The 12,941-nt window shown below is 29.6% G+C and overlaps 1 protein-coding gene across 2 annotated transcripts in view; it reads left to right on the top strand.

The window, feature by feature from the left end:
- Positions 1 to 1,661: 1,661 nt before the first annotated feature.
- The window catches only part of bru2 (bruno 2), a 294,037-nt gene continuing 282,757 nt past the window's right edge, over positions 1,662 to 12,941 (top strand). The window contains exon 1 of one of the 2 annotated variants that reach the window (XM_065502494.1): positions 1,662 to 2,703. In XM_065502494.1, coding sequence (XP_065358566.1) covers positions 1,937 to 2,703 — 767 coding nt within the window. In that variant the 5' untranslated portion in view covers positions 1,662 to 1,936. The remainder of the gene's footprint in view (positions 2,704 to 12,941) is intronic. The other variant, XM_065502493.1, reaches the window with a different exon arrangement.

Here is a 12,941-nt window from a genome sequence, read left to right on the forward strand (position 1 = left end):
TTTTAATTTTATGAGCATAAAAAAACAAATTTCAAGAGCAAAATATATTGTAATAAAATTAGCATGGTTAATTTTACTTTTTTAAATTGTTTAACTAATTGTCAAATACTCGATGCAAGTTAAATGAAAACAAGTAACAGAGCTACATATATTCGACTGAGCCGAATTTTAAACCATTCAGCAAAGTGATCTTAAGACAAGGAAGAGAGCTTATATAATCTTCACCATATTATACTTTAAAATAAACATTTTAAATATTTTTTGATAAACAAATTTAAAAATATTTATTTTTTTTAATTAAAAAATAAAATCAAATTTTTTTAAAAACATTATTTGGAAATTTAAAAAGAAAAATAAAATTTACGACAAAATTATTTTTTATGGAAAAAAAAAATCGGGTTAAAAAATATTTTTCCCGATTTTGAACCATTGTAGCACAAATCGAAATCTAGGTGGACAAAATTATGAAAATTGGTATCTTCAGAATTTGGAAAAACTAAGTTTTTTCGGAAGCTGACAACCTGCTCTCCTCCAATACAAATGGGTTTTTCAATTGAACATTTCGTTTTCTCGACAGAAGCGCCAGAAGTTCAACAAATTTTGAATTATATTTTCGCTAATTTTTATACCCTACACCACCATAGTGGGGAGGGTATTATGCGTTTGTGCAGATGTTTGTAACGCCCAAAAATATTAGTATAACCTTAAAGTATACCGATCGACTTAGAATCACTTTGTGCGCAGAGTACAGGTCGCAATTTTGAAGATATTCCGATGAAATTTGGTACACATTATTTTTTCGGCTCAAGGACCAATCCTATTGAAACTGAATGAAATCGGCCCATTATTTCACGTATCCCCCGTATACAAATGTCCTCTCGAAATTGGACTTTATCGATCATAAATGTCTAATTTATATATTTATCTACACAAATTCCGCTCCAAATAAGTTTTATATATATAAAATTCATGTCCCCAAATTTTGTTACGATCGGTCCATAATTAGTCATAGCTCCCATATAGACCCGCTTCCGAAAATCACTTCAACGTGCATAAATCTCTTAAATATGTTGGTACATGCACAAAATTCAACATAAATAACTTTTATTTAGACATAAACACGACCTAATTGTTTTTTCTAAGAATGTTATATAATAGCTTTGCCAAAAAAAAGACCGTCGAAGCCCGTCCAATGTCTTTGTAAACAAATTGTAGCCGCCAGCAAATGCTTATAGACCTTTTTTCGATAATTCAAATAGCAACCGAACCAGGACTATTGCGCAGATATTGATGTATGAAATTTGTATGTAAGTTATTTGGGGACTTCGAAAAGTTGATTTCAACATACGGACGGATAGACGGACATGGCTATATCGACTTCGCTATCTATAACGATCCACTAAGATACATACAAGATTTGAAATAAGATTAAAATTCCAAACTATAAGTGTGCGAAATAAAAAAATTCCTATCGAAATGATTTATTTTTTCAAAATTTAAGTTTCCTTAAAAATACATTACTTAAATCTTCTAATACACATGTATCCTTGTACTAATATATTTTTTTCTTTCCAGATTAATAAAATAAATGTTACCAATTAGTGAATACATAAAATATCAAAAAATCCTTTATATCTGTTTTTAAAAAATAAAATAATTTGCTTAATACTTAATAAACCACCCGTGAATGTGTGAAATTCAACAAGAAAAAAAGTGCTTTTGAAAACTAAATCTGAAATTAATGATACTGTGATAAAACAAATAAATACTATTACAAATCTGTTGAAAAAGTTACATAAAATAAAACAAATAAAATTAAAAGTTACCAAATAAAAGAAAAAAGTAAAACATACAAATAACTGAAAACCAAAAACAGCTAAAGTTTTTAGTTTTAATAAAAAAAAAAAAAACTCAAACAAAATTACAAAATCTAAAAATGTTGCAATCCCTAAAATTGCGCACGGACAAACTTATGGATGCTACAAATAATAGTGTGGATAACCACAATAACAACACAAATAATCTAGTTGCAACAACACCGCCAACAACAACACTAAATCCTTTGCTAACAACTTTGGCAACATCAACGACTTTGTTAACGCCTGCTGCACAAGTGACAACACCTGTTGCTGCTGGCATACATGCTAATGGACTGGGTGTTTATAACAACAATAGTAATCATATAATCAACAAAACAAACAACAACAACAACACTAACAATAATAATCATTTAAATAATATACACCACCTGCAACAATATCAAGCCAAATATTTAGAATCTGCCAATGCAGCAACAGCTGCCTCCGCCTCTGCTGCCGTCAATGTAACAACTACATCAAAAACTTTTCATCCTTATTTGCGTCCACTAGCAAAACCTACCTCCAACTCCTGCTCACCACCAATATTAGCAGCAGCATCAACCAATTCCCCAGCAACATCTTTGTCCACACCAACAACATTGTTTCAAACACTTTTACAAAACCAAATAAATTCCACGGTTGTTGCAACAACAGCTGCTGTGTTACCAAAAACAACGTTAGCTAATACTTTGGCCACAACAGCATCAAGTGGATTATTAACTTTGCCAACAACACCACCACCACCGTCATCATCAGCAACTTCATTAGCCAACAACAATAACATCGGCAATAGCAACATTAGCAGCAGCAACAACATGGAAAACCAATCCTCACAAATTAATCCGTAAGTTGTATTCACTTGTTCGTTTTTTTTCAATTATTCTTTTTTTATTCTCTCTCTAGTTTAAATCATTATTTCAAACATACTTTTTTCTATTGTCCCCCGCCTGTTGCATTTAACATTGCAGTAGGATTTAAATACTAAATACTTTATTACACAACTACTGTGCAAAACTTTTGCTGGACGCAGGGAAATACGAATAAATAAAATAAATTCATGTTATTTGAAATGTCAGAATATTTAAAAAAGTTTTTATTTTATATGCTATTGTAACAAGTTTTTATTTGAAACTACACCATTTCCAATTGTATTTCAGAAGTTTCTAATTGTATTTCAGAAATTTCCAATTGAATTTCAGAAATTTCTAATTATATTTCAGAAAATTCCAATTCAATTTCAGAAATTTCCATTTATATTTCAGAAATTTCCATTTATATTTCAGAAATTTCTAATTATATTTCAGAAATTTCTAATTATATTTCAGAATTTTCTAATTATATTTCAGAAATTTCTAATTATATTTCAGAAATTTCCAATTATATTTCAGAAATTTCTAATTGTATTTCAGAAATTTCCAATTGTATTTCAGAAATTTCCATTTGTATTTCAGAATTTTTATTTTATACTTAAAAAGTTTCCAATTGTATTTCAGAATTTTCCAATTGTATTTCAGAAATATCCATTTGTATTTCAGAAAATTCTAATAGCAATACCAATGGATATTTCTGAAATACAAATAGAAAATTCTGAAATACAATTGGAAAATTCTGAAATACAATTGGAAACTTTTTAAGTATAAAATAAAAATTCTGAAATACAAATGGAAATTTCTGAAATACAATTGGAAAATTCTGAAATACAATTGGAAATTTCTGAAATACAATTAGAAATTTCTGAAATATAAATGGAAAATTCTGAAATATAATTAGAAAATTCTGAAATATAATTAGAAATTTCTGAAATATAATTGGAAATTTCTGAAATATAAATGGAAATTTCTGAAATATAAATGGAAATTTCTGAAATTGAATTGGAATTTTCTGAAATATAATTAGAAATTTCTGAAATTCAATTGGAAATTTCTGAAATACAATTAGAAACTTCTGAAATACAATTGGAAATGGTGTAGTTTTTTTTCCTGAAAGTATGACACCATGTCTGTTTAAAGAGGAGCACTACAACTGCAGTAGGTGTAAATGAGTAAAGTACTGTCAAATTCAACATTTTCTAGCAAGATTTGATTTTTGAAAGTCTAGAAACGCTTTTGATTTGCAATATAATTTTAATGAATTTTGTTTGTTTGGACCGATCGTCATACAACTTGGTAAATTTATGTATTTATAGTGCTGCCAGGAGTCCCCAAAGTACGACACCTCGAGTATATTAAATTTTTAAAATTATACTATTTCTTCATTTGTGTTCCGATTACATACATACTTATGTATTAGAATCTCCTCATCGAAGCTATCAATTATCTTTTATAGCTTAGGAGATATTTGCATTTAAGAATTAAGTTTTCAACATTTTTACCCACCCTACTCCAGTTTGTTGAGATTTCAAAAATATATATGACTTTCGACAATTAAAAAATTCATTTGAAAAATATGACAAAAAAGGTTTTTATTGAGTTTTTGCAAAGATAAGAATTTTTTAAATTGAAACTTAATTATACCCTACACCACCATAGCGGGGAGGGTATAATGCGTTTGTGCAGATGTTTGTAACGCCCAAAAATATTAGTCTAACACCCACCTCAAAGTATACCGACCGACTTAGAATCACTTTCTGAGTCAATTAAACGATGTCCGTCCGTCCGTCTGGTCAGCTGGCTGGCTGTCCATGTAAACCTTGTGCGCAGAGTACAGGTCGCAATTTTGAAGATATTTCGATGAAATTTGGTACATATTATTTTTTCGGCTCAAGGACCAAGCCTATTGAAACTGGCTGAAATCGGTCCATTATTTCACCTAGCCCCCATACAAATGTCCTTCAGAAATTGGACTTTATCGGTCATAAATGTTTAATTTATATATTTATCTACACAAATTCCGCTCCAAATAAGTTTTGTATATACAAAATTCATGTCACCAAATTTTGTTACGATCGGTCCATAATTAGTCATAGCTCCCATATAGACCCGCTTCCGAAAATCACTTTAACGTGCATAAATCTCTTAAAAATGTTGGTAAACTGACAAAATTCAACATATTTAACTTTCATATAGACATAAATCACACGTACTAATTTCATGGTGATCGGTCCATAATTGGTCATAGCCCCCATATAACCCCACTTCCGAAAATCACTCAAAAATATAAATTATTTAAATTTTAAAAGAAATTTTTTTTTTGCTCTTTTCTTTAGTGTAGGGTATCGGTCGGGCTTGACCGACCATACTTTCTTACTTGTTTTTGTTGAATTTTAGCATGATAAAGCAATTTATAACAGATTTATGAGTACTTAACTGATATTCGAGAGTGGACCTTATATGGGAGCTATGGTCAAATATGGACCGATATTCACAAAATCCCGTAGTATAATTTGTGCAAAATTTGATGGTATTATCTGCAATATATTTGCACATATAACAAAAACAATTTTAAAATTATCATGTTTTTTTTTAGGTTGTCTCACATTTTGGTTCATAACTCTGGTTCCACTGAACCGATTTTGCTGATTTTCAATACCAAACTACTTAGGAGAAGAATAAAAATTTTTCTTGCAAGTTTACCAATTTTGTTTGTCCATTTTGGACGTGAGCGTGTTTTACACAGACAGACAGACGGACAGACAGGCGGATATAGCTCAATCGACTTAGAATTTCATAAGGATCAATAATATATATATACTTTGTTGGGTCTCAGATGAATATTTCTCAATGTTACACACGGAATGACAAACTTATATATACCCTCATTCACCACTTATGGGAGGGTATAAAAACGAATTTTTAAATTTTTATCAGGAATAAGGAAAAAACCACGACAATCTCGATTTTTGACTTATTTTTGATCTATATCTGGATTACTAAGTCATTAATATAGGCAATATGGTTATCCAATTATAGATATTCCAGTGGCGCCATTTAATTTTTTTCGTTGCAAAAATCCTAATTTTTGAACCAAATGACATTCAGAAGAAAAAGCTTGATTTTTCTTGACAATTTAAAATTCATTTAAATCAACAAAAGAAAAATTATATATTTTTTTAATTTAAACAAATTTGGTTTTTAAATATTTTACAGTGTTTGAGGATATATAAAGAGTATTTCAAACAAAACAGTTAAAAATACTGCTACGTTAATACGTAATTAATTTTTTATTAACAAAAACAAGTAATAAAATTACATTTAATTCAGACTTCATTACTAAACTAATATTAACAAAACAAAAATTTAAAGTACATTGCATAACATTGATATTAAAGCATTAAAGCATATAAGGCCATTTTCACAATGTACGATTAAAAGTTAACGTGAACTTTAACCGCAAGTTAGGCTAATATGAATTTCACAATGTACGATTAATTCTTAACTGACACTATTTAACAACAAAGTTGCTGTTTTTAATATAACCGAATAAATTTCGCCGGTTAGCATCTTAATTGTAAGAAATATAATAAAAGAACATGGAAAAACATTTATATTTTTGTAATATTTATAATTTTAAAAAGTGTAAAGCGAAGAAAAGTAAATTTTGCACGGGGTGATCCATATACCACCCGGATATTGCACTTACAAACCAAACAACAAATGTGCACTTTTCCTTGATGGTTTTCAGTAATTGTTGTTCAGTTTGTTCTGTAAATTTTACAGTTAGGTACCTTAATATTTTTGAGTTTTATACGTTTTTTTATTATACCACTAAGAAAACACAAATTATTATTTTTTATGCCGTCTTTTAGACAATTTTTTATATTTCAATCTTTCATTACACTATTTTTCGTAAACAAATGTATGCATTATTGCCATACTTTCTACTGAATGCTTTGGTTAAGTAATCAAATGATGGTGAAACGTAAATCGGTAACCGTTGGTTAAATGGTCCCCGTTAAATAAACCGACAGTTAGTTAATTTTCCGGTTAAAATTAAATAATCGTACATTGTGAAAATGACCGTTAGTAGTTTAAAAATTGTTACAACTCTTTATTTATTTCAAATGTACAACAACAGAATTAAGTAGTCGCTCAGTGTTTTTTATACACGTTTATAAATTCGCAGAAATACAGACACACTTTATAATTTACAAGAATTCACTAGAAAATACAGCACACTTTTATGCACTCACTTGATGTTTATTCGAATAGCGTCTCTGATAAACTGACAAAAACTTTTGAATAAAAATATTTTAAAAAAATAATATTTTTAAGTATAATTTGGTGAAGGGTATATAAGATTCGGCACAGCCAAATATAGCTCTCTTACTTGTTTATACTCTGTTTCTTCACTTGAGGTTAAAAGGGAAAAATGTAGATCCAAAAGTATTAACTAATTATTGAGTATATAAATTGTTAAATTTATATACTCAATAATACTGTGCATTCCAAAGATCATTTTCTTATATTCCCTATTTTAAAGAAAAAAATTTATTGATATGAATTTTACTGTAGATAACAATGTATTTAAAACAAGTTTTTGATAAACTTTTAATTTTTTTAATCCCTAATTAGGGTGCCCTGATAGACAAGTCGATAGTGTGCTGGACTATTAATCTGAGGTCTGCAGACATGCTAAACGCTTCGCAGATTGTGTTTGTTTAAAAAAAAATTAAAAAATTTCCCTGTAAAAATATTATTTTATATCTACACCTTACTGTAGCTCAAAAACTAAATAATGCAGAAAATTTCAAACATAATTTTTGGAATCTAACACCAAAATCCGTATAAAAAAGCTACTAAATAATTTTGTTTAGCTTCATTTGAATTTGGAACCACAATGGCCTATAAATATTTATAATAATAATTAGATCTTCTAACAAATTTTCAGATGTCAATTCCTCAATAAATATCTAAATTCTTTAAATAAGTTTCTAGGAATATAAATTATATATGTATCATAATAAGGACAGCACTGTTAGTCTGCGTAGAACTAACTTGTAGTGAATTTTACTTTGACTATAATTTTGTTCATCCTCGAAGTGATTTTCAAAATCATCTTACTCTAAGATTTAAAGTAATCTATTCATTATATGCCCCTAAAATAAATTCGGCATGAATAAGTACTATGACAAAAATTAATAATTCATGAAATGATTTCAAGTTCTTTACTTGTTTTAAATTAGTTTCCAACATTTAAGTCATATCAATTTTCCCCATACTAAAATCATTTCCTTGCTATTTAATTCAAATTTTCTAATAAAAATGTATGGATTTTTTATCACTCGCTAAAGCGTTTATTTATTATTTTTTCGCTCACACAACCTCAGGGTTTTCTACAGCGACTATTTTTACTCTCTAGTCTGGTGGGGATTTTTGCCTTTTTGGTGTTTTTATAACCTAAAGTTATGTTAGCAATTTACACCTTTTATTTTTCTTGGTTCTTTTTTCTATATTTTATAGCTTTTTCTATGTGGCTACAGTAAAGAAAACTGTCACCTTTTTTGGTGTAAAGGAGAAGAAAGTATTCAAAACATGCGTGTAAATTGACAACTCATAGTGATATTTCTTTGGGAAGGGGAGGGGTTCCGTCTTTGGCATTTAAAACGTATGCCAAAAAAAGGAAGAAAAATCATTTTTTATTTCATCAAGTTTTTTATTACGTTATATTTTTATTTGTATTTCTGTTGGTAGAGTACGTCTTGTTGCTTATAGATGGATTAATAATTTGCATAAGAATTGTTTTATGTAAAACATAAAAATTCAATTTTCGTCTTTGTATTTTTTTTCATTTTTTTTTCGTTTTTGTCTGCATGATGTTGAAGTTTGTGTTATTTTTATTTTTTACGAGGGTTTCGTTTTTTTATATTTTTTTTTTGCGTTTTTGGCAAGGAATGATATGAACAAAAAAACGTAACGTTCTTTAAGGATATAAATTTTGAATTTAGTTTAGGATAATGTAGTTGTTTATATTTGTTTGTGTGAGTTTATAAAGTTGCAAGTAAACAAAATTCAGGATATTTGTGTTTTTTTTTTGTTGTCTTTGAGATTTTATTCCAGGTGTTATGGAGTTTAAATTGCAGGTTTAACATAATTTAGTAGTTTATATGTTAAAAAATAACTTTGAAGAAAAAATATTCATATTTTATCAATTTAACATTTTAGTTAACTTTTTTATAATTTTTAGCATATAAAGCGATTAAATTTATTTGAATGAATCCAAAATTATTAAAATATTTAAGGTTTATTAACAATTAATTTTGTTTATATTGGGTGTATGACTTTAAAATGTAGGATTTACAATAGATGACTTATTTTTCGAAAGAGGTTTTTTATTTTAATAACTTATATGTCATTTTGAAGGGTACATATCTGTCATTTATTCTCAGTTAGTTATTGAACATTTAGTGTAAACACCAAAGCTTTTGTTTGTTTCGAAAATGTCGAATTATGTGCCATCGAAGAGTCATATACGGGAAGTTTTGCTTTACTTCTTTAACCTTTAACTTTTGACGTGAAAATTTTTGACATAGTCACAGATGTGGTGTAAATTTTACACCTTATAATTTTTGCAAAAAATTTTACTTTAAAAAACATTTTTTCGGTAATATTTGCTTTTCAAAAAAAAGATACAACAATTTTAATTTAAAAAAATTAAAAAAACAAAGCAAAATTTTATTTGAAACAAAAATCCAGGCACTTTATTTCGCAAGCCTTTTTGTTAAAACTTTAAAAAAATGAAAAGTGGGTGTAAAATTTACCACCACCTCATAAGTTAAAGGTTAATATGAAAAAAGTGACGCTGAAGTAAACCGATTGTTCACTAAAGCTTATGGTGAATGTGTTCCATAGGTTTCGACTTGCGAGAAATTGATTGCGTGGTTTAGAAGTGGTGATTTTGACAAGGAAGAGAAATATCACCCAGGCCAGCCAAAAAAGTTTGAAAATTGGAGGCATGCAGATTTCCAATTGTTTGCTAGCAGCACAATTCACCCAAGAGCAAGACTTATGGTGAATGTGGTCCATCGGTTTAAATGATGTAGAGATGGTTTGTGAGGTTCAGTAGTGGTGATTTTGAGACGGAAGGCAAAGATCGCCCAAGTTAGCCAAAAAGGTTTGAAGACCAAGAATTGCAGGCATGCAGATTGATATAAAACTCATCAGGAGCTTGCAAGATCATTGGGTGCTACTCAATCAGCAATTTTCAATTGTTTGCAAGCAGCACAATTCACCCAAGAGCAAGGCTTACCATGAATGTGGTCAATAGGTTTCAATGTGCGAGAGATGGTTTGCACAGTGGAGCAGAATCGAAATTTTTTGGAAATAAATCTGGCATTTCTAAACGGCTGGTCCGATCGGGATAAAATTTGACGTGACCATAACCAAGGAGTATTCGAGTTTAATTTATTAAAATGGATCCTACAAATGCTCCAGGGGCGGCGCTATGGGGGCTCAATATAGAGTACCTTCGACATGTAAAATTTTTAAACACGTGCCAATTTTTGGTTTCCCATCCGATTTCAAAGATTTTTATATTTTTGGAAAGCGCTCTGCTGGGTCTTGAAAAAAATATGCGTGCGTGTGCTATTTATCTCTTCTAATTTTCGATTTATAGCCATTTAAAAATTGAAATTTTAAAATTTGGTCATACCTTGGCCCGCTATAAAATATAGGGCGTAATTTTGGACTAATTACCAATAATATACAAAAGATTTCAAATCAATATCTATTATGGATCCAAAACTAAACGATTTTCAATTTAAATATTAAAAAAACAGTAGATTTTTGCTGTTTTTTGGGCGAAAAGGTGACATAACTCTTTTTTAATTAAAAAAAAACTTTCTTTAAGAACATTCAACAATTTTATGTTTTTCTGTAAGGTATCTTTACGGAGAACATTTTGGTATAAAAAAAATGTCCCATTTTTTGAATATGTCGCCACTACGTCTTTCGGAAGATAAGTTAATTTTTGGTATGAAAAAGTGCAATATTTTTGAAATACGGAGTTTTAAAGTGGCATATTTTTGAACCTAATTGAGATATTGACTTGAAATTTTTTTTGTAAGACCAAAAATTAACTTATCTAAACAAAAAAATAAAGCTCGTAGAAAATGTGGATCAAATTGTTCCTAATATTTGCAATCCTATTAAAATTTTGATATAAATTAGTTTTAGAGACTCAATTTTAGTTTTTGAGACTCAATAATTATGTTATATGTAATAAAATCTTTATTTATCAACGAAACTCAATGAAATTTTCAGCGTTTTTAAAGTTTGTCATTCTAATTCTAGGTCAAAGGGAATTCCGCAATTCCTAAAAATTGGAGCGAAAATCCCAAAAATGGTATTTTTTACAATTTTGCCTATAGGGTCCACGTTTCCTTCGGGGCTGGGAAATACTTTGGCGATAAATAGGGAACACATCAAGGTTTCTAGAGATGCTTTCCGTTTTCTGATCCCAGCTTTGGGTTTTTAGAACATGTGGCCCAAAGTAAAAATTTTGGTAAAAAATAGGTCAAATTCCGAAGGACGTAGGGGCGACATATTCAAAAAATGGGACATTTTTTTTATACCAAAATGTTCTCCGTAAATACCTTACAGAAAAACATAAAATTGTTAAAGAAAGTTTTTTTTAATAAAAAAAGAGTTACGTCACCTTTTCGCCCAAAAAACAGCAAAAATCTACTATTTTTTTAATACTTAAATTGAAAATCGTTTATTTTTGGATCCATAATAGATATTGATTTGAAATCTTTTGTATATTATTGGTAATTTAGTTGTCTAACTAACAAACAAAATTCGAGTCCATTCGGTCCAAATTTTTAAAATAGGTATGGCCAAATTTTAAAATTTCAATATTTAAATGACTATAACTCGAAAATTAGAACAGATAAATAGCACACGCAAGCATGTTTTTTCAAGACCTACCAGAGCGCTTTCCAAGAATATAAAAGTCTTTGAAATCGGATGTCGAAGGTACCCTACTTTGAGCCCCTATAGCTCCGCCCCTGGAACATTTGTAGGATCCATTTTAATAACTTAAACTCGAATGCTCCTCGGCTACGGTCACGTCAAATTTTATCCCGATCGAACCAGCCGTTTAGAAATACCTGATTTATTTCCAAAAAATTTCGATTCTGCCCTGTTTGTGAGGTTCAGTAGTGGTGATTTTGACACGGAAGACAATGATCGCCCAAGTCAGCCAAAAAAAGTTTGAAGACCAAGAATTGCAAGCATGCAGATTTTTGTAAAATTCAAGAAGAGCTTGAAAAGCATTGGGAGCTACTCAAGCAGCAATTTCAAAACGTTTGTGAGCAAATAGCAAGGTAATTGGGTGCCATCCTTGTTGAAGCTGAGAGACCTTGAAGATGATTTTAACGAAATAATGCTTCAATGCTATAAAGAAAATAATTTTTTTACAGAATCATTACTTGCGCTGAAAAATGTATCCATTACGATAACCCGAAGCGTAAGAGATCGTATATAAAGCCCGGCCAACCAGCCGTATCGAGCCCAAAGCTAAATATCCATGGCGCTAAGGTAATTGGCCGAAAAACGCCCAGGATATGTGGCCAGACATTTTAATAAGCTTCACTTTGGAGCAGAGCATTCGTTTGGCTCGGAATCAACCTACCTATCAACCACCATTACTTTGAATAAATGTAGATTGTACAAATGTTTCAAAATTAAAACTAAAAATTAAAAAAAAAAATCCCCCAATAAATAAAGTTTGTTTTCAGATTCCTCTTATTATGCTGAAAGTTTAGAACCGTTTTAAGTGTCTTTTTTTTAAATGTTAGTTTCAACTGGTTTTCCTTTTGTTATAGCTATACTTCATTGTGGTTGCCTTTTTTGTTTGTTATTTAATGTAGAAATTGTAATTGTTAGTATTTCTCTCATTAATATTATTAATTATGAATGACACTTTTGTAAATTGTTAATTATTGTTGTTATTGTTACACAAATAAACCACTTAGCAACACTTCAGGAGCCTATAATGACAAAGGGAAAAACAAAAACAGCAATATGAATAGCAATATCAGCAGCAGCGGCTACAACAAAAGCAAAAATTAAAGCAACGGAAACAAAAATGTCAGCAACACAAAACTTCAGGATACAACAAGGAGTATACAAACCAGCAAGAAAG

The sequence above is a fragment of the Calliphora vicina genome, chromosome 2 (assembly GCF_958450345.1).
Source record: "Calliphora vicina chromosome 2, idCalVici1.1, whole genome shotgun sequence".
NCBI lineage: Eukaryota > Metazoa > Arthropoda > Insecta > Diptera > Calliphoridae > Calliphora > Calliphora vicina.